The sequence below is a fragment of the Saccoglossus kowalevskii genome, chromosome 1, assembly GCF_978046115.1.
Source record: "Saccoglossus kowalevskii chromosome 1, keSacKowa6.1, whole genome shotgun sequence".
NCBI classification, from domain to species: domain Eukaryota; kingdom Metazoa; phylum Hemichordata; class Enteropneusta; family Harrimaniidae; genus Saccoglossus; species Saccoglossus kowalevskii.
In genome coordinates, this window is record NC_140641.1 from 5,440,528 (window position 1) to 5,465,014 (window position 24,487).

At 35.3% G+C, this 24,487-nt stretch overlaps 1 protein-coding gene across 1 annotated transcript in view; it reads left to right on the top strand.

Moving 5' to 3' along the window:
• LOC100367445 (methylcrotonoyl-CoA carboxylase subunit alpha, mitochondrial-like) overlaps positions 1–24,487 on the top strand; it is a 44,600-nt gene that overhangs the window by 596 nt on the left and 19,517 nt on the right. Inside the window, exons 2-11 of the mRNA XM_085498453.1 lie at positions 2,760–2,791; positions 3,738–3,880; positions 4,971–5,066; positions 5,289–5,410; positions 7,453–7,600; positions 8,438–8,559; positions 10,539–10,650; positions 17,199–17,280; positions 19,006–19,133; positions 20,983–21,169. Of these exons, the coding sequence (XP_085354579.1) occupies positions 2,760–2,791; positions 3,738–3,880; positions 4,971–5,066; positions 5,289–5,410; positions 7,453–7,600; positions 8,438–8,559; positions 10,539–10,650; positions 17,199–17,280; positions 19,006–19,133; positions 20,983–21,169 (1,172 nt within the window). The remainder of the gene's footprint in view (positions 1–2,759; positions 2,792–3,737; positions 3,881–4,970; positions 5,067–5,288; positions 5,411–7,452; positions 7,601–8,437; positions 8,560–10,538; positions 10,651–17,198; positions 17,281–19,005; positions 19,134–20,982; positions 21,170–24,487) is intronic.

Genomic DNA, 24,487 nt, shown 5'->3' on the forward strand with positions numbered 1-24,487 from the left:
AATAAATTTAACAGCAGAATACGTCCTAGCAATAAAATAAAGTGATTTCTAAAGACAATGTTTTTTTTGCGAACTTCGTATAGTTATAAACCGACGTTAGCTTCACGTTCATGTCCTACCATTGCAACAGCCGAAAACATGTTGCTTGTATTTGAGCGGAACGGATCGCCAACAATGGCAAGGGCTATCATACTATGACAATGTCATAGTATTTCGGCTACTTTTCCAAACAAATCCAAAATCATTCGATAATTTTGTTTACTTTACATTTGTACTATGATTAAATTTTAGGTTTTCATAATTTTAATGCATACATGTACACCCACAAAAATACCACCAAAATAAGAGAATTTAGTATATATTTTTTTTCTATCTGTGTAACTTCATGTGGAAATCCTGATGAGATTTAAAGTTCAGTTCACAACTAACGGTTTTGCAATACTGGAGGCTGTGAACTGCAAATTAATAAATATTGTATTTACTGACATTTATTTTGTATTTACATTTGCAATGAGTTCCACAGTATATTTTTCTTACTGGTGACTACAGTGACTGTGTTGTGTTTTTGTTTTGTCGATTGTTGTCAGTTGTTTGTTTTGTGTTCTTGGAATTTTGTACAAAAATCAACAACTGTTAAATAGGTATGTTATTTTCATTTTGCAGTATATCGTAGACAGTACTTGTATACTTTGTTATCCAGCATAAATATCAGATTGTTCGGAAGTATGAGATAGCAATGTTCATTTCGTTCATTATTATGTTGTACGATGACGCTTTCTCCAGTCCCACTGGCATGTTGACTATGTCCCGGCCCGTTTACTTGTTGTCAGTGTCTGAGTGGTATATACAAAATACGACCAATTAAATATCAGAATATTAAAAAAACAGAAACTTAAAAATCAGTTGCCCATGCCAAGAGAGCCGCAGAACCAAAACAATCTGTCAGCCGTCAAGTCCACAGCAGCGAAATGATTTTACACATCAAAATTGAGAATCGCAGGTGTAGACATATTACATAGAAATGAACACTAAATACATCTATCCCGGCCAGCAATCGAATCATCAATCTTCATGAGTGAACTATTAAAATTGTTCGATTTGCATATCAAAATCCTTTATTGGAACAGAGCATGTTCTATATTCATCAAAAAACAAAGTTGTTATGTTTCTAGACACACAACAGATTCGAAAAAATAAAAACCGCCTGATCCAAGCGACCTTCGTTCTTATCGCCCTTGCGTTTCCGAGCAAAAAACTGTAGAGGTCAAAAACGAACGATTTTCGCCCAATCTTCTATGAATTTTTCATAATATAGCTAATTCAGTTCAGCGGTTAGATAGGATATTTATTAGAGACGCTCGGAGAACCAAAATTTGGGACATGAATCGCTCTGGCGACGAAAAATCGGCAAAAATAGCCAAAGGGGTGAGGGACTGCATTTCAAAAACATATTTTATATATAGGGTATATAAACACACTTAGGAATCAGATGACTGGTTAACAATTATTGTTAGCTCCGCTGTCGACTTTGTCGAGCGGAGCTTATCATATGAGTGATTGTCCGTCGTCGTCGTCGTTCGTCGTTGTCCGTGTCAATGTTTTACTTTTTCGACTTCTTCTTGAAAACTACAAGCCTGAATGCTTTGATACTTGGTGTATATGTACCTTGGGTAGACCTCTCTTAGGTTTGTTCATTTCATGTTGATATCTTCAATTCTCTAATTTTGGTGAATATTTTTGTCATTTTTGGTAAAAAGTGATATTTTCGACTTCTTGTTAAAAACCGCAAGTGCAAATGCTTTGATATTACATATATAGGTACTACATGTGGACCTCTCTCAGATTTGTTCATTTTGTGATGATATCTTCAATTCTCTAATTTTGGTGAATATTTTTGTAATTTTTGGTAAAAAGTGATATTTTCGACTTCTTGTTAAAAACCAATAGTTCAATTGCTTTGATATTACATATATAGATACTACATGTAGACCTTTCTCAGATTTGTTCATTTTGTGATGATATCTTCAGTTCTCTAATTTTGGTGAATATTTTTGTCATTTTTGGTAAAAAGTGATATTTTCGACTTCTTGTTGAAAACTGTAAGTCCGATTGCTTTGATATTACATATATAGGTACTACATGTGGACCTCTCTCAGATTTGTTCGTTTTGTGATGATATCTTCAATTCTCTAATTAATTTATTTTGGTGAATATTTTTGTAATTTTTTGGTAAAAAGTGATATTTTCGACACCTTTTGGTAAAAACTGTAAGTCCGATTGCTTTGATACTATTCATATTGTTCATTTTCTAATGATGTCTTCAGTTCTTTAATTGAAATATGCATTGCTAACAGCGGAGCTATCTCAGCCGATAGGCTGCTTGTTTTACTTTATGTTTAAGAATAATGACTTCACAATATCTAAAAACTTGAATAATGAAATAAATTCATTTGTACGCTGTGGAATTGTATTCTTGGCACAACAAAGCCATCCCTTTCAATTTCAATGGCAGTTGAATCAAATCAACCAATCAATACATTTTTACTAACACTCTATCCTCAGAGGGTGAGAATCGAGCACAGTGAGCGACAATGTTATTTGTAAATTTCCCAATCTTATTCAAACAGCGAATAGAAACCGCTCGCTTCAAATTAAATTGTGAAGTTTATAAATATTTATAAAAATGAAGGGAATGGGTTTGTTATGCAGAGAGTACAACTTCACATGTAAATATTGTCTAAATTGTATTTTATTTTCAGGTCCTGTATCTGCACATCCAATACTTTATGTTGTAAGTATTAAGTCTAAAATGCAGTTCAAAACTCTTTCTCAATTTGCAGTGTCAATTTTCAAAATAAAAACAAGATATGTTTTTCAGAAGAATGTACATTTGACTATTTTATCACTGGCCATCCATTGATTTTACAAAAGTTTATTGATAAAAAACTGAAATATTCGAATTGCAATTTGAAATCATTAATAGATAAAAATTGTTTGTGATACATGTATTAAAATATCAAAAATCAATACTCATTTTAGTTATTCGCAATTGTTAGCTCCGCTGTCGACTTTGTCGAGCGGAGCTTATCATATGAGTGATTGTCTGTCGTCGTCCGTGTCAATGTTTTACTTATTCGACTTCTTCTTGAAAACTACAAGCCTGAATGCTTTGATACTTGGTGTATATGTACCTTGGGTAGACCTCTCTCAGATTTGTTCATTTCATGATCATATCTTCAATTCTCTAATTTTGGTGAATATTTTTGTCATTTTCGGTAAAAAGTGATATTTTCCACTTCTTGTTAAAAACCGCAAGTCCAATTGCTTTGATATTACATATGTAGGTACTACAGGTAGACCTCTCTCAGATTTGTTCATTTTGTAATGATATCTTTAATTCTCTAATTTTGGTGAATACTTTTGTCATTTTTTGTAAAAAGTGATATTTTCAACTTCTTGTTAAAAACCGCAAGTCCAATTGCTTTGATATTACATATATAGGTACTACATGTGGACCATTCTCAAATTTGTTCATTTCATGATGATATCTTTAATTTTCTAATTTTGGTGAATATTTTTGTCATATTTGGTAAGGCTGCTTGTTTTCAATTTTCTCATGTTTTTATTATTTATAAAGTGTGATAAGTTCACATTGTTGATCAACTTGATTCAGATTATCTCACCCAATCATGTACATTGTTGATTAAGATGCACTGTGTACTTTGTTGCTTTTGTAGCTTCTATTCAGAACATTGATAAAGTTCTGATTGCTAATCGCGGTGAAATAGCATGTAGAGTCATAGATACCTCTAAGAAGCTTGGTATACGAACTGTTGCTGTCTACAGTGATGTGGACCAGAATGCATTGCATGTGTCAAAGGTAACATTTAGTCTATGAATCACTCTCACTGTAACTTCAGAACTTTAAATTCATTGTAATTATATTTGGGTCATGTGATTTTCTTCTTGTGGTAATAAAAGGCTCCAGTTGGTTTTAAAAATATGTGTCACAAACAGTTGAAAATATCACAGGTGAATAACTTACTTGTTTTCAAGTTATAACAAACATTGGTTATTACTCAGTCTGGATTATACTACCGGGTAGCGTACAAAATATCAGTTTGTTGTGAAATGCAGGTAAAAATCAACTGGTAAGCAAACCAATTTTGTCATACATCAGTTTGTTGTGAAATGCAGGTAAAAATCAACTGGTAAGCAAACCAATTTTGTCATACACCATGTTTGTCTCATGCAGAGTTGATCGAAACTGTGTCATTTTTCCTGGTAGGTCTAGTCGGCTGTTAACCAATCAGAATGCTGGGTGGTGCCAGCCGAACATATTTGAGAATTTTCGAACTGACTTGTAAAGCGCACACCAAAACGGAAGTGACTTATAAGTGTTGCAGTACAATCTTTTGGCATTGATTTTGTTGAAAACAGCATGATTTTTTCTAAAAGAAACAGGAATTTGAGTTTTCGGGAGATAAACTGAAACTAAAGTATTTCACACTTTTCACAGTGATAACATATTGTTCACACTAGTCACATTTTTACGTTGCATTTCTTATTAATAAGTGACTATGAATAACTAAATTAAAATACTTACGAGATACTTCTGATACTTTGATCTGCACTAGATATTTTCTTGTAAATAAATTGTCAGCTTTTTTTGCAACCAAAATATCCCAGACCTGCCAAGTATCACCATGAGCGAGATTTGGGATAGGCAGTAATCTGTATTACCAGTACTTCTTTATACATGTTTTATACTCTTTTTGTTGTTCATTATTTAGATTATTTCTAGATTAAAGATCAAATATTATTTTTTCTTATGGCATATAGTGTTATTGTCTCATAAATCCATGGCTGTAATGTCTTTGCATTGTAACTTAGTCTTCAATCACTATATTTAGGAATGACTATGTATGTACGTTGCAAGGCCATAACACTGTGTTATAAATATGTTCCAGGCTGATGAAGCATACCATATTGGCCCTGCTGAAGCCAAATTAAGCTATTTAGATCAACGTAAACTAATTGATGTTGCTAAAAAGTCAGGTGCTAAGGTAATTATAAACTCAATTCACAATGGTAGATTTAGGAAACTGGGTTATAAGATTATTCCTTTTTAACATTGTACATTTCTTACTAAGGTTGGGTGCATACTCCTTGAGAGAATATCATCATTGAGACACTGTTACTGATGTTAGAATATTATGTAATGATACATGTATAATAATATTATCTTATATCTCAGCTGATAATAATCCTGACTGTGATGATTTCAGGCAATCCACCCTGGCTATGGTTTCCTATCTGAAAACACAGAGTTTGCACAGCTATGTTCAGAAGAAGATATCATATTTATTGGTCCTCCCGCTTCTGCAATTCGAGATATGGGTATCAAAAGGTACTATAACTGTAACAATACAAGTTTTAATGTGCTCTTCTCTATATGGCTATCATAAAGCAATGGTTGTAATAACTAGTGGCCATCTTGTTTTATTGAACTGCTAGAACCATACAATATTTTTATACAATGAATTATCAGTAGCTTATCTGATCGTAGCTATTAAAAAAAGGCAGATAAAGAAAAAAACAATCAAAGTTTTAAAGTCATAGTTTAAGATCTCTTATAATGCTTACATTGGTAGGTGATTGGTTACTGACCAATGAGACCTGCTTACATTGGTAGGTGATTGGTTACTGACCAATAAGACCTGCTTACATTGGTAGGTGATTGGTTACTGACCAATAAGACCTGCTTACATTGGTAGGTGATTGGTTACTGACCAATGAGACCTGCTTACATTGGTAGGTGATTGGTTACTGACCAATGAGACCTGCTTACATTGGTAGGTGATTGGTTACTGACCAATAAGACCTGCTTACATTGGTAGGTGATTGGTTACTGACCAATAAGACCTGCTTACATTGGTAGGTGATTGGTTACTGACCAATAAGACCTGCTTACATTGGTAGGTGATTGGTTACTGACCAATAAGACCTGCTTACATTGGTAGGTGATTGGTTACTGACCAATAAGACCTGCTTACATTGGTAGGTGATTGGTTACTGACCAATAAGACCTGCTTACATTGGTAGGTGATTGGTTACTGACCAATGAGACCTGCTTACATTGGTAGGTGATTGGTTACTGACCAATAAGACCTGCTTACATTGGTAGGTGATTGGTTACTGACCAATAAGACCTGCTTACATTGGTAGGTGATTGGTTACTGACCAATAAGACCTGCTTACATTGGTAGGTGATTGGTTACTGACCAATAAGACCTGCTTACATTGGTAGGTGATTGGTTACTGACCAATAAGACCTGCTTACATTGGTAGGTGATTGGTTACTGACCAATGAGACCTGCTTACATTGGTAGGTGATTGGTTACTGACCAATAAGACCTGCTTACATTGGTAGGTGATTGGTTACTGACCAATGAGACCTGCTTACATTGGTAGGTGATTGGTTACTGACCAATAAGACCTGCTTACATTGGTAGGTGATTGGTTACTGACCAATAAGACCTGCTTACATTGGTAGGTGATTGGTTACTGACCAATGAGACCTGCTTACATTGATAGGTGATTGGTTACTGACCAATAAGACCTGCTTACATTGGTAGGTGATTGGTTACTGACCAATGAGACCTGCTTACATTGGTAGGTGATTGGTTACTGACCAATGAGACCTGCTTACATTGGTAGGTGATTGGTTACTGACCAATGAGACCTGCTTACATTGGTAGGTGATTGGTTACTGACCAATGAGACCTGCTTACATTGGTAGGTGATTGGTTACTGACCAATGAGACCTGCTTACATTGGTAGGTGATTGGTTACTGACCAATAAGACCTGCTTACATTGGTAGGTGATTGGTTACTGACCAATAAGACCTGCTTACATTGGTAGGTGATTGGTTACTGACCAATGAGACCTGCTTACATTGATAGGTGATTGGTTACTGACCAATAAGACCTGCTTACATTGGTAGGTGATTGGTTACTGACCAATGAGACCTGCTTACATTGGTAGGTGATTGGTTACTGACCAATGAGACCTGCTTACATTGGTAGGTGATTGGTTACTGACCAATGAGACCTGCTTACATTGGTAGGTGATTGGTTACTGACCAATGAGACCTGCTTACATTGGTAGGTGATTGGTTACTGACCAATGAGACCTGCTTACATTGGTAGGTGATTGGTTACTGACCAATGAGACCTGCTTACATTGGTAGGTGATTGGTTACTGACCAATGAGACCTGCTTACATTGGTAGGTGATTGGTTACTGACCAATGAGACCTGCTTACATTGGTAGGTGATTGGTTACTGACCAATGAGACCTGCTTACATTGGTAGGTGATTGGTTACTGACCAATGAGACCTGCTTACATTGGTAGGTGATAATATTATTGTTTTGTTTTTTATCTATTAGCACATCCAAGGCTATCATGATTGCTGCTAATGTTCCTGTAATTCCTGGTTACCATGGAGATGACCAATCTGATGAGGGTTTACTTAAGGAAGCAAACAAGATTGGTTATCCTCTCATGGTGAAGGCAGTTAGAGGAGGAGGCGGTAAAGTAAGTTAAAATATGAGGAATAAAAATATGTTGTGACTGTATGTGAACATTGACTGCTGACGAGGAATATTAAATCAGGTACCATACAGTGTACTTTGAATGCAATTGTATGGATTTTCAGTTAATCAATTTGTCACACGCGACGTAATATTACCGTAATTGGTATAGTACAGGTGTGATGGTTCAAATACCAAAATGGCAACAGTAACATAAAGACTTCCCTGGCGGCGATGATAACATACGAACACGGAGTCAACAGATGAGGTTTCAACTGGTACTGGTATTATTATACTCTGCAAACATCAAGTACAATAACTCGGTAAAACTCCACTACTCCAATAACTAGATACTTAAACTCCAACACAATTCAACGAGATCTCCGATCTGATCTCAGTGCTGAACAACTCCCCTATATATACCCACATTGTCTATAAATAGACCATTACATCAGCATACATAATGAGTCTGGAACTAACTACAAATTTCTAGAATGTTCCATTACCTATTCAACCAGTTTCTAAAAATTCCACCCAGACACAGTACGGTTCTAGAACATTCTCAGTCACACGGAAGTGGTAAACAAGTCGTATGCGACACAATTTTTTGAAAGTAGTACAAAGAACTTGATAAATTAAATTGATTTTTGATCTAAATCAGATAAGACTGACTGAAGGCCATTTTTTTACGTAAAAATTGTTTAATCTAAAAGTTGAATTCTTAGAGTTGGATAATTTCAATCAAACTTGATATGTTAATACACATTGGGTTGCAAATTTCAACAAAACACAAGGCTTTACCTCGGTATCTTTGTCATAGTGTACTATTTGTTATACACAGGGTATGCGTATTGTGAAGAATGAAAGTGAATTCCAGACTCAATTGGACTCTGCCAAAAGAGAAGCCTTAGGTGCATTTAAAGATGATGTTGTTCTGTTAGAAAAATATATTGAAACACCAAGGTAATTGCTTACCAGTAACAGTGTCTTGCATATAACACCTCACCCATATGATTATATAGGAAAGAAAGCATAAACTCATCCATGCGTGTGTCCGGACCTATATCTTAGACATGCCTGGACGATTACATTCAAACTATTATTCATATGCACATCAGTTTGTTTCACAATCTGATTCAAAATGGTTGAATTTAATACTGAAAAATCACTAAAATCAAGCATTTCTCTGCTGTTTGCAGATGGATTTTGTTCTAACTTGGTATATACATTGGACATTATAGGACCTTGATGTACATCATTTTGTTTTTTAAATCAGATTCAAAATGGCCGACTGAGGGCCATTTTGTTTTAATCAATGTGGTTCTAGTGCCATATCTCTGATATGCTTTGCTTTTTGTGTTCGAATTTTATAAATTCATTGTACATCATGTAATAGATATACAAGTCTTTTGATTTGACCATTTGATTGAAAATGGCTGAGTGGAGGCCATTTTTGGTGCTAAAAAATCATCAAAAATCAAGCATTTCTGGCATTCCGAAACTGGATCTTGGTCGTTTATGATATATTTTTCGTTCAAACTTTCTACATACATTAGACACTATTAGTCCATGATGAACTTCATTTTGTTTTTCAGACCGAATTCAAAATTGCTGGCAGCCATTTTGCTTCAATGAATACGGTTCTAGAACCATCTCTGAGATGTTTTGACTGATTATCGTTAGTGCCTATGCCCGGTCAAGTGCCCACTCCACTTTTGCATTAATTTTTATATTGAAGGTTACATTCAGCAATGTGCCCACCCCTATAAAATGCCACTAATTAAAAACTTGGTCTTTGATCATTGCTTAACAAATACTGGTAATTGTTTTTATATGATACAGCGTGGATATCGACCGCCGTGAATATGTTGTGAATGTGTAGACCACAGTAACTGTGCGTAAATTACACTTTTGCAATGACCTGTTAACAAAAGTACAATGCGGTAAATATTTCATGCCATAATCAGTTTACCTATCAAAAATTGCTAGTTACCAGTCCTTTGAATGAACCATGTCGTTTATTCGCCAAAATCAAATTTTAACAGATCGTACTTTGACATTGATAATTCACATCTGCATTGAGTTACCAGAAAGAAATTTCCAAATAATTGCGTCGGTACAACACAGCATTCTGATTGGTTAATAACAGACTTGACACATTAGGTCAAAGGATGTTGTTGCAGGTCAAATCATTGTCAAAACATCATGGCAGAAAGTGCTTTTCATAGAGAGTTTGCGTACGATCCAACACATTCATCAGTGGAGATAATGATGAAGATTTTGGCTTTGACTGTGTTCCAACAGACTCTATAATATTTTTAACCTCATAAATTTGGGTTGTACAAAATTAATATTGTAATCAAATGTGCATATTTTTTGTGACCATTTCTGTTTCTTCATTGTAATAGTCATTGACGACGCAACTAATTTCGTAATTTTTATTTTTCCTCAAAGCTGTCATGTGGTGAATTAAAATTGTCATTTGCAATCTTTTCCGAGAGGGGTGCTCGGGTAAACACCCATTTCTAAAAAATCATGATTTTCTGAGTTGAGTTCTGAGCATGCATCAGATGGCCATAGCGTGTCATTGTTTAAAAACAAGTGTCTACCCATGAGCCTTTGCGTTATAGCATGTGTTGTTATCATTGTTTGGGACTCAATTTCCGTGTGTGCGCAGGTGACGACCCCCTCGCTTTACATTTGATAACTAACGGGGACATGTTAATGGACATGTTAATTTATCTCTCACAGAGTCAGATAATCATTGTATGTCATTGGTGTGTGTGATAAATGCATGACATATATTAGATTCTGTAATTGTTTAAATGGTTATTAAATTTGATCAAATTTAATTTTAAGCACCTAAAACCAACTGTTACTTCAACAGAACTGAATTACACAAGCATGGTCTGTCATCTATTACATTGACTTCTGTTCCTCAGGCATGTAGAAGTTCAAGTGTTTGGGGACCAGCATGGCAATTATGTTTATTTATTTGAAAGAGACTGTAGTGTTCAAAGACGACATCAGAAGATCATAGAAGAGGCTCCAGCTGTGAGTAGATGACACTTCTATTAATAGCATATCAGGGAATTCCCCAGCCCAATGAGAGTGCTGGTTGCTTATGAATATTAATGAGTAATATGAATATAAATTAGGCAACAGTCACAGTGCAAATAATTTTTTTTTATTTGTGTCAAAATATTATGTTTCACAATTTGGAATAGTTTGAATTTAAAAATGAAACAATGCGAAACATTCTTGAAATGCAAATGCTGCAGTCTCAAAACAGCAAAAAATGTCTATTGCCAAGAGGATGTTCATGGGTTTCACATTCTTATTCACTGCAAAACCATTTTGCTTCAAAAAATCGACCACGTAATTATTTGCCAGATTGTTGTAATTAGTTCCGTTCTAGTGCCATATCTCTGCCATGCTTTGACTGATTATGTTAAAATTTTATATATTCGATGTACATCATGTCGTAGATATATTGGTTTAAATTTCTGATTCAAAATGGCCAATGGCGATCATTTTTGTGCTAAAAAATCAAGCATTTCTGGCATTCCGGATGAATTTTGTTCAAACATGGTACATTACGGGTCTCTGATACACTTCATTTTATTTTTCAGATCGAATTAAAAATGGCTGACTGGTGGTCATTTTGTTTTAATGAATGCGGTTCTAGAGCCATATCTCTGACATGCTTTGACTGATTATGTTCAAATTTTATATATTCATTATACATCATGTAATAGATATACAGAGGTGGTGGCCATTTTTGTGCTAAAACATCATTAAAAATCAGGCATTCCGGAACTGGATCTTGGTCGTTTATGGATGGATTGCGTTCAAACTTGGTACATACATTAGACATTATTAGTCCTTGATGAACGTCATTTTGTTTTTCAGACCAAATTCAAAATGGTTGACTGGCGGCCATTTAGTTTTAATGAATACGGTTCTAGAGCCTTATCTCTGACGTGCTTTGACTGATTACTGTATATAGATGTATTCAAAATGACTGACCAGTGGCCATTTTGTTTTAATTAATTCTGTTCCAGAGCAAAATCTCTCAATATGGACAAGTACTTATTTGACAATCAGATCAGTCAATCATTTTAAGGATGCTGTACACCTTTTTTTGCTTTGAAACCCAAAATTCCTCTTTTTTGTATTTTTCAATGCTGGACTACAAGAAGCAAACACTCAGTAGGAAAAAAAGTGAATTGGATGTTTTTATAGGGTGTAAAAATCATTTTTTGTTAATTAAAAACAAAAGCACATGTCATTGTTTTGAAAGCTATGTTTTAATTAATCAGCCAAAGACATAATATAATTGATAATTCTAAGAATTCAGTTGCTCTCGTACTTTTGGATCTTTCAGCCGCTTTTGATACTGTGAATCACAGGATTCTCATCGATAGGTTGAGATCAAATTTTGGTTTAAATGGTCTCATCATCAAATGGTTTGAGTCGTATTTGAGTAACCGCATTCAAAAAGTAAAAATTGGAAATGTATTTTCTGATATGACGTCTATATTAGTAACCGGTGTTCCACAGGGCTCCGTCTTAGGGCCATTATTGTTCTCAATGTACATGCGTCCATTGGGCGAGTTATTGCGACGTCACGGCGTAAAATATCATTTTTACGCCGATGACACACAGATTTATTTATCGGTTTCTGAAGATGATCAAATTCGCGCCCGGGTGATACTTCAGACATGTATTCAAGATGTTAGCGATTGGATGTCTTGTAATTTCCTACTTTTGAATGTGTCGAAAACTGAATTTGTGTGCATGTCGTCTCGGAGATTCTCACAAGACTCGTGTCCTTTGTCTAGTATCGCAATTGGTGAAGAATTGGTTAGTGCTTCGTCAAGTGCTAGAAACTTAGGTGTCTTGTTTGATTCGCAGCTATCTATGGAAACACACATTTCTACTATTTGTAGATCTGGATATTCCCATCTAAGAAATATTAATCGTATTCGTAAATCATTATCCCAATCTGATACTGAAAAGTTGGTACATGCTTTCATATCTTCTCGCTTAGACAGCTGTAATTCATTATTGTCTGGTCTCCCTGTAACTAAGATAAAACCTCTTATTCGTGTACAAAATGCAGCAGCCCGCCTTGTCACTCGTGCTCGAAAATATGACCACATTACAGACATTTTTATTAAACTTCATTGGTTACCAGTTGTACAAAGAATCAATTTCAAATTACTTTTACTAGTGTATAAATCTTTGTATGGTTTTGCCCCAAATTATCTATGTGAATTAATCGAATTTTATGTACCGAGTCGTAGTTTAAGATCTGAATCGAAGTTTCTTATTAAAACTCGTCAGATGTGTAGTAAAAAGTCCAAGGTGTTATACAAAGACCGTGCTTTTGAAAATTTAGGTCCTAAACTTTTTAATGAATTACCTCTGTCTGTTCGTTCTAGTCCTTCAGTAGACATTTTTAAATCCAGACTGAAAACGCACTTATTTAAATGTGCTTTTAATATTTGACTGATTGTTTATTGTATCAGCGCCTTTGATCTTCGTATGTTGGAATTGTTGCGCTTAATTAAATAGAGTTATTATTATTATTATTATAATAGATAATTTGCATAATAGTCACCACCCATAGCAATATAAACAGTCTCTTGCATTCAGTACAAGCTCAGACTAGTATTAGTAGTAATACAAGTATTAGTAGTCCCAGGTACAAGTTACACGCATTCCATTTACGATTTAATTTCGTTGAATTTCTCGCTCTTCAAGCAGTCGACTATGAAACTGTCTTGGGGTTGACTATGACAGTGACGAAAGAAAACGAATGCAAGGAATTTGGAGAAGAACGTCGACAGTATGTAAAGCGATTATTATTAAAATTTAATCATGGAAGGTACCTTCCACAATTTAATCGATCAGACCATGGAGGTATAAACAGAAGGTAGAAAATTTGAGCACATGGCAGACTTAGTTTTTGTGACCAAATTACTTGTCATGGACTCCGACCAAAATGAGTCGGAAGTGAAACACTTGGGCCCGGACTTGGCTACACGTAAAGCCTGAGACAAGCAGCTGTAAAAGCGTGTGTGTGAGCATCCTTGTTTTACCTGTTTTATTTTTCTTAATCTTCACATTCTCAATAAATAATTTGACGGATTCAATGAAGTTAGATTTGTTATACATGATATGGAAAGTGAACTGAATGTAAGATACCGGCAGTAGTCCCTGCCAGCGGTTGTTCCGGTACTATGTATTACATGTTGAAGATGGAAAAAGAATCATCACACTAATTATTTCACAACAGTTTTGGGAACTAAAAAACGGAAAACTCGATTTATGGCTAACAGGTTATTTTACAAATCAACAAAATAATAACGGAGCAAACAAAGTGAAAATTCACCGCCTGATCGACAGACAACTTTAAACCTAAGCATCTCCCGATTCAGTTCAGCACTCGCTGTGACTTCTCTCCCTCATTGCCATTCAAATCAGATAATACAGATGTCTCCTCCCACAACGTATTAATGAATATGTAAATCATGACGTCATTTTGGCGCAGCTTTGTCACGCCGTGAAACAGTGTTTCCTATTGGATTGGGGAACATAATTTCATAACCAATTGCGACCATGCATATCCACACATCTGCGTGATTATGACAGACAGATACCATGACTATTCGTTATGAGTTTGTTTTGATCCATGGGACAAACGGATTTTGAGTTAGCCAATGATACGTTGCTGCTAAGTTGTTTTTGCCGTTTTCTCGATTAAACAAAACAGCGATTCACGGCAACTGCAGGCCTTTGATCTCGAGTTTTAGTGGACGCATTATACTAATTTTTCGCACAGACACTCTTCGATATGTTCCCTCTCAAGCGGCGCTGGGATTTTTCTATTTTCCTATTTGTTTCGAAATTACGTTCTAATTTCTGAATACCGCAAAGAACCAGATCGCATTGTTTTTTCAAGATAGCTAAATTATTATTTCTTCTCCAACTATCATGCAGATATATCTCAATTAACGCGGAATGGTGGTGAGCGTCGTCTGAAAAACTGTGTTTCTGTTGCCAATGTTCCACTAAATTCGTTTATTCATTGGTTCAATTATTTTTTTACCAAAAATGGCTTTCTGTGTTTACACAGAGATCACATGACTATACACGTCCATACACACACTATCTTGTCGATTTCATATCCAGTGTGAAATAGGCTTTCCATCAATATATAGCTTTGTGTGGTTCAGTAAATATTTTATATGAAAATATCAGTTTAGAAAATCAATACCAAAAACGTGTACAGCATCCTTAATGTTAAAAAATCATCATAATCAAGCATCAGCTTCTGGATCCATATCTCTGACATGTTTGTGTTCCAACTATATTACTATAAACAAAACTATATATATCTTAAGTTTGATAACCAACAGGAACTGTGCCATGCATGGCTTGTTTATTATTTGTACCATCAGCTTCTAAAACAGTTACATTTACAGTAATGAACGAACAAATAATACTTGCAAACGATCATCTAATTTACGACATGACATAACTTACTTCGCGATGTTATACCAATAATTCCTCTTACTCAGTCATGTACCATGCCAAAAATGTTACTTCTTTGTTTTGATGTGAAATTTAGGTAAAATTTTATTTTATCAGGAGCGAATGTTTGTGATCACTAGCTCGCTTCAGTAAAAAAACTCAGACCCGCCATGATGTTTGTTGCGCATTAGTTGACTAGCATGTGTCCTTTGACCCAATGGCTCAAGAATGTCATTAACCAATCAGAATGCTACATGGTAATGCCAGTGGAACCTAAAGTTTTTTTGAATGGTAGTGATCAGAAAAATTACATTGCGAAAGTAAAGCTATGATGTAGTAGCACGTTGTGTTGGCATGAATTTCTGTTGATAACTGCATGTTGGTTTTCAATAGAGGTGACTTGCAATTTTTAAAAGATAAAAGAAGTCTTGAAAGAAGAGTTTTGACATGATTTGCAATAATAACAGTTCAAATGCATATTCTTGAGTTGCATAAACATTGTGACTTTCGCTTTGACCATTTTATATTGGGATGGAATTGATTTGACAGAATTTTAGCTTTTAATTTATAGATTATGTCTATCGTTAGAAGTATTTACTTACAAACAAAAAGGTCCTAATTTTACAAAATTGACAAGTATTGTTTATAAGCCACCCCCATATCATGTGACTAGGTCCATTGTTTACAATTTCTAATTCACGACTGGCAGGATGCATGGCGGTCAGAACATAATTATAAAAACTATCGGACAATTGTTCTGGTCGGAAGTGTTTTCATGGTGGTCTCTAATTTTGAGTGCCGGTTGGGGCTGACCGCTTCTGACTAGCATGGCGATATCCATGCACATAATAGACATTGCTTACAATGCACAAGTACTGCTGCTGATATTTTTGGATGATCGGTGGTGAGCACAAGACATACATCTGTGTGTGCATGTGTCTGTGTTCCATTAATATCTAAAGAACCAATTATCAGATTTTAATGAAAATTAGTACATTGGTGGGCTAGAAAAATGCTCAGACCTGATTAGTTTTTGGTTGTTCTCAAGAACAATTCAATAGATTTCAATAAAACCTGATGCATAAATAGTCTGGGATAATTTGCAGACCTTATTAGTTTTTGTTGAAATTCATGCATACTAATGACCTAATTTACATATTAATTAGCCAATTTTAAACATATTCACTTGTTTCTCAAGTACCATTCAACAGATTTTAATAAAAATGGTACATAGATGCTCTGGGATAATGTGCATACCTGATTAGTTTTTAATTGAAATTCATATATAATAATGACCCAATTTGCATTCTAATTAGCCAATATTTAAAGTTTCCACCAATATCTCAACCATTCATCTGATTCAATGAAACTTGGAACATAAATGTTTATGGATAAGCAATATATATAATCAGTTTAGGGTTAAATTGTGTGCTTACTAATTACCTAATTTGCATAAATAAATTTATAGGTGCTTCACAGATAATATGAATACCACTCATCCAATTTTAATTAAACAAGGTACATGGGTGCATTTGGATAATCCACTGATCTGATTACTTCAGGGTTGAAATCCGTGCATATTAATTACCTGTTATAAGTTTCATGTGTCCTTTTCAATATGCATAACTGTAATGTACAGTGCACTGCTCCAGATAGTGACATACAACCGGTGCTATAATGAAGGCATCTGATAACGTGATATGTCTATATATGGTCATGTGACCTCAATAATATGCATAACAGCAATATCTTAAGTACTGTTGCACATGTGCTTACTCTAAGTATAAAGGTCAAAAATAAGTCTATGGTCAAAATAAGACAATGATTCATGCAATAAACAAAATTTTTATCAATGTATATCTTCAGCACATATATGTTTATTCTAAGTTTTTTTTTATTTTTAATATTTATGTTCATTCATTCTCTGCCATGCCTTGACCAATTACATTTAAATTTACATACATGTACATCCTGCTATACGAAAAAGCTGAAACAAGTTGGACAATATCAGGTTTACTTCATATGAAGTATGTACATTACATATGTTATCTCTGTTTTAGCCTGGTATCACAGATGAAATAAGGCAGAAATTAGGTGTGGCTGCTGTGCAAGCTGCAAGAGCTGTCAACTATGTTGGAGCAGGTATGTAAATTATCATTGTGTGTTTCCATGGTTTTATTATTAATTAAACACAAACACACACAAATATATTCATTATATTCAAATACATGTACATTCTTAGCTCTTTGTCTTTCACCCCTATTAACATTAATATTATGCACTGTGAATCGGTCTTTGTGGAAACTACCATTAACAACAAAACAAAGGTTATATTACTTTTGGAATTTTTATCGACCTGAAAAAAGCCTTTGATACTATAGATCACAATATTCTGTTCCACAAATTACAATATTATGGGATCAGAGGGCTCTCGCTACTCTGGTTTAAAAACTATCTTTCTGTCCGTTATCAATCAGTGAAAATTAACACTATTACATCTACATATAAACCAATAAAGTGTGGTGTTCCACAAGGATCGATTCTTGGCCCACTTTTATTCCTAATTTACATAAATGATATCAATAACTCAACTAATGCTTTTGACTTTCGCCTATTTGCAGACGATACTAACCTCTTTCAGTATATTAAAAGTAACACAATCAAACTTGCACATACTAACAACGATTTTCAAAGAGTCTGTGAATGGTGCAGTGCCAACAAACTTACAGTCAATGTAGAAAAAACCAAATGCATGACTATTAAAACGCCTCATAAACACCTGGGCATTGAGGGCAGCTTGGATATAAATGGGTTTGAGATAGAGGGCGTTTGTTCAATCAATTATCTTGGCGTGTCCATTGACCAGCACCTCAACTGAAAAAAACTCACATTGAAAAAGTAAAAAAAATAATTGCCCCCAAAGTTGGTATTATCTTCCAGATCAGACATTATGTGCCCAAATCAGTTTTACTTTTGTTATACAATTCCCTGATTCTCCTGCATATTAGTTATTGTTTAGAAGTATGGGGAAACGCCTATCATACACTATTAGAGCCTATCCTTCTTTTGCAAAAGAAAGTTGTACGGCTTATCTCATTTGCTGTTTACAATGCACATACTGCCCCTCTATTTAAAAAAACTGGGCATACTTGATATTCACAAGTTGTGTAAATTTAAGATATGTCTGTTCATTTATGATCTGAAAAGCAACCGCTATGCCCATACTATCAATGACTATCTCTCCCCTCTACCTCATTTATATCCAACACGACTTGTGTCAGGTAATAACTACTATGTCCCCAGGATGAATCTTTCACTTTCCCAACATACTTTAAAATATACAGCCGTAAAACATTGGAATTCTCTACCTGAGCCAATCAAACAAATTACTAATAGAATAACTTTCAAAAGTTCCCTAAAACAACATATACTGAACAACGTACTTTAATATTTAAATACTAGCTTTATCATATGTATGATACAAATATTATTTGCAGCTAAACTTTATTTGTACTTGCCCACGATTGTTCCACTAATAATATGATGTGCAGAGTAGCGCATTAACAGCTCCATTTTTTTTTTCTTTCTTTTTTTCTCTCATTTTTTTTTATTATTATTATTTTACTTATTTATTTCTGGAGATTTTGTTTTTTGTTTGTATGTGTATGTATGTATGTGTGTGCAAGTATATAGCCTGCATAGAAATGTATATTGGTTAGGATTGGGCCACAGACTAGATTAGTTCGAATGAACTACCTCTGTGGTCCACACCAAGAAATTATTATTATTATTATTATTATATATATATAATGATACCGTATAATTCATGTACAATAAAATACTTTTTTTTCTATTTTTAAATAATAGGTACTGTAGAATTTATAATGGACAAAAATCATGATTTTTATTTTATGGAAATGAATACAAGATTACAAGTAGAGCATCCAGTAACAGAAATGGTAACAGGATTGGATTTGGTTGATTGGCAATTGCAGGTATTTAACAGATTGACAGGGAATGAATGTATGAACAACGTGTTATAATGAGAATCTATTACATCTAATAGCATAATATATATATCACAATGCGTCAGTGATACCATAATAACCCTTGAGGCAATCATTTTCTCATGTAGTCATAGAAACACATGTAAGAATGACTATTATCATAGAAATTTTTTCAGGTTCTGCTAATGTTCCATGCATGTGTGTTCTACAAAATGTCATTCATGCTATTCAAACTGTCACATTGACGTAACAGATTAACCAGATTGTTTACAGGGATGATGGACTCATCCTATTTTGCCAATTTTATCCACGAAATACCACGTATCATACCATATATCATACCATGTATTCATTATACATCATGTCATAGATAGACAGATATATTGGTTTGATGATTCTATTCAAAATGGCCATTTTTGTGCTAAAAAAATCATCAAATATCAAGCGTTTCTGGCATTTATGGATGGATTTCTTTCAAATTTGGTACATATATTAGACATTACAGGTCTCTGATTCACATCATTTATTTTTCAGATCAGATTCAAAATGGCTGTCTGGCGGCCATTTTGTTTTAGTGAATGGGCTTCTAGATCCATATCTCCGACTTGTTTTGACTGATTATGTTCAAATTTTAAATATTCATTATACATCATGTCATAGATAGACAGATATATTGGTTTGACGATCCTTTTCAAAGTGGCCAAATGGTGGCTATTTTTGTGCTAAAAAAATCCTCAAATATTAAGCATTTCTTGCATTTATGGATGGATTTTGTTCAAACTTATAACATACATTAGACATTACAGGTTCCTGATGCACGTCTTTTTATTTTTCAGATTGGATTAAAAATGTTTTAATGATTGGGCTTCTAGAGCCATATCTCTTAAATGCTTTGACTGATTATATTCAAATTTTATATATTCATTATACATCATGTTATATATATGGCTGATTATATAAATGGCTGATTTTGAATGCTGTTCCAGAGCAATATGGACAAGTACTTGTTTGACGATCAGATACAAATGTCAATTATTTTAATGTTAAACAATCATCATATTCCTGACATGTTTATATTCCAGCTATATTACTATAAACAAAACTATATATCTTAAATTCGATAACTAACAGGGACTGTGCCATGCATGGCTTGTTTTTATCAATTGGCTAGTGGGATTTTTGAATCTTGTTACAGTTACAAATTTCTTTCTCTCAAGCATGTTGTCTTTGTAATTTAGATACCATGTTGCATTGCATCTTGTCTATTTGGGCCAACCAAAAGTGAAATGGCCCCACTGCATGTACCTGCTTATGGAAGAAATGACTTAAAATTTCTTCTTTACGAAGCTGTGACCCTAAAGATAGTGTTTATAATTTATTGTTCGGGCAAGAGACTATGGGACTCTTGTGAGTTGTGATGATAAATCAACCCCAGTGACCATTCTAGCACCTGACAATGGAAAATGTAGAATAGACAATTTTCTTTTTACTGTGAGTTTCTATGTTATATGTGAAATAGAACGTGAAAGAATTCTAAATTTGGGTGATTCTTTCATGTTTATTATTGTGCTATTGACAATTAATGATGGTCAATTTTGATTAAGTAAGGGTATCTCAACACCATGGCATCTCAACCTTCACAGCTGACGCCAATATCATTAATTGTCTTTGCTGTCACAGATTATAGTCATTTACTGAACTGTAGTTTTTTTGTATTGTTTTTATTGGGAGCTCAAAAATAAGAATAAATGTAGAAAAAGACACAATAAATGAGCGAGTGTAATCATTCTTCCTCTTTTAAGAATAAAATTCATTTAGACAATGTTTACACTCATAGGTTGCTTCAGGCAAACCTCTTCCTCTGAAACAAGAAGAGCTGTCTTTGATTGGACATGCATTTGAAGCCAGAGTCTATGCAGAAGATCCAAGAAATAGCTTTCTTCCTGGAGCAGGTAAACTGACTTATCACAAGGCACCAGATGTATTGAATGACACTGTCAGATTAGACACTGGAGTACAGCAAGGTATGCACACTTTTATTATCTTTTATTATTTCCTTCAATGCAAGTTACGCTTTCATAAATGGTCAGTGGTTGTGTGTCTTTCATGACAGGTCAGTGGTTGCCAGGTTAAATGCCAAGTTTAATGTTATTGTTACTATTTTTTTTTTAGTTTGAATTTTCCTAATATGTCTACTCATCACAATGATCTTATTCACATACATCAACAATTTACATGTAAATTGTTTACAAGATACTGCTCTGTTGATATGGTGACATATTGGCTAATACTGGTCAGTGAGGACATATTGGCTAATGGTGGTCAATGGTGACATATTGGCTAATACTGGTCAGTGAGGACATATTGGCTAATGGTGGTCAATGGTGACATATTGGCTAATACTGGTCAATGAGGACATATTGGCTAATGGTGGTCAATGGTGACATATTGGCTAATACTGGTCAATGAGGACATATTGGCTAATGGTGGTCAATGGTGACACATTGGCTAATACTGGTCAATGAGGACATATTGGCTAATGGTGGTCAATGGTGACATATTGGCTAATACTGGTCAGTGAGGACATATTGGCTAATACTGGTCAGTGAGGACATATTGGCTAATGGTGGTCAATTGTGACATATTGGCTAATACTGGTCAATGAGGACATATTGGCTAATGGTGGTCAATGGTGACATATTGGCTAATACTGGTCAGTGAGGACATATTGGCTAATACTGGTCAGTGAGGACATATTGGCTAATGGTGGTCAATGGTGACATATTGGCTAATACTGGTCAGTGAGGATATATTGGCTAATGGTGGTCAATGGTGACATATTGGCTAATACTGGTCAGTGAGGACATATTGGCTAATACTGGTCAGTGAGGACATATTGGCTAATGGTGGTCAATGGTGACATATTGGCTAATACTGGTCAGTGAGGACATATTGGCTTATACTGGTCAGTGAGGACATATTGGCTAATACTGGTCAGTGAGGATATATTGGCTAATACTGGTTTGTGAGGACATATTGGCTTATACTGGTCAGTGGTGACATATTGGCTAATACTGGTCTGTGAAGACATATTGGCTAATACTGGTCAGTGAGGACATATTAGCTAATACTGGTCTGTGAGGACATATTGGCTGATACTGGTCTGTGGTGACATATTGTCTAATACTGGTCAGTGTGAACATATTGGCTAATACTGGTCTGTGAGGACATATTGGCTAATACTGGTCTGTGAGGACATATTGGCTAATACTGGTCTGTGAGGACATAATGGCTAATACTGGTCTGTGAGGACATATTGGCTAATACTGGTCTGTGAGGACATATTGGCTAATACTGGTCAGTGAGGACATATTGGCTAATGGTGGTCAATGGTGACATATTGGCTAATACTGGTCAATGAGGACATATTGGCTAATGGTGGTCAATGGTGACATATTGGCTAATACTGGTCAATGAGGACATATTGGCTAATGGTGGTCAATGGTGACATATTGGCTAATACTGGTCAATGAGGACATATTGGCTAATGGTGGTCAATGGTGACATATTGGCTAATACTGGTCAGTGAGGACATATTGGCTAATACTGGTCAGTGAGGACATATTGGCTAATGGTGGTCAATGGTGACATATTGGCTAATACTGGTCAATGAGGACATATTGGCTAATGGTGGTCAATGGTGACATATTGGCTAATACTGGTCAGTGAGGACATATTGGCTAATACTGGTCAGTGAGGACATATTGGCTAATGGTGGTCAATGGTGACATATTGGCTAATACTGGTCAGTGAGGACATATTGGCTTATACTGGTCAGTGAGGACATATTGGCTTATACTGGTCAGTGAGGACATATTGGCTTATACTGGTCAGTGAGGACATATTGGCTAATACTGGTCTGTGAAGACATATTGGCTAATACTGGTCAGTGAGGACATATTAGCTAATACTGGTCTGTGAGGACATATTGGCTAATGGTGGTCAATGGTGACATATTGGCTAATACTGGTCTGTGAGGACATATTGGCTAATACTGGTCTGTGAGGACATATTGGCTAATACTGGTCTGCAGTGACATTGGCAAATAATGTTCTGTGGTGACATATTGGCTAATACTAGTCGGTAGTGACATTGGCTAACACTGTTCTGTAGTGACATATTGGCTAATACTGTCAGTAGTGACATATTAGTTAATACTGGTCTGTGAGGACATATTGGCTGATACTGGTCTGTGGTGACATATTGTCTAATACTGGTCAGTGAGGGCATATTGGCTAATGGTGGTTGTTGTGACATTGGCTAATACTGGTCTGTGAGGACATATTGGCTAATACTGGTCAGTGGTGACATATTGGCTAATACTGTTCTGTAGTGACATTGGCGAATAATGTTCTGTGGTGACATATTGGCTAATACTGTTCTGTGGTGACATATTGGCTAACATTGTCAGTGGTGACATATTAGCTAATACTGGTCTGTAGTGACATATTGGCTAATACTGGTCAGTGAGGACATATTGGCTAATGGTGGTCTGTGAGGACATATTGGCTAATACTGGTCAGTGGTGACATATTGGCTAATACTGTTCTGTAGTGACATATTGGCTAATACTGTTCTGTTGTGACATATTGGCTAATACTGTTCTGTTGTGACATATTGGCTAATACTGGTCTGTGAGGACATATTGGCTAATACTGGTCTGTGAGGACATATTGGCTAATACTGGTCTGTAGTGACATTGGCGAATAATGTTCTGTGGTGACATATTGGCTAATACCGTTCTGTGGTGACATATTGGCTAACATTGTCAGTGGTGACATATTAGCTAATACTGGTCTGTAGTGACATATTGGCTAATACTTGTCTGTGGTGACATATTGGCTAATACTGTTCTGTAGTGACATTGGCGAATAATGTTCTGTGGTGACATATTGGCTAATACTGTTCTGTGGTGACATATTGGCTAACATTGTCAGTGGTGACATATTAGCTAATACTGGTCTGTAGTGACATATTGGCTAATACTTGTCTGAGGACATATTGGCTAATACTGGTCAGTGGTGACATATTGGCTAATACTGTTCTGTTGTGACATATTGGCTAATACTGTTCTGTGAGGACATATTGGCTAATACTGGTCAGTGGTGACATATTGGCTAATACTGTTCTGTAGTGACATTGGCGAATAATGTTCTGTGGTGACATATTGGCTAATACTGTTCTGTTGTGACATATTGGCTAATACTGGTCTGTGAGGACATATTGGCTAATACTGGTCTGTGAGGACATATTGGCTAATACTGGTCTGTAGTGACATTGGC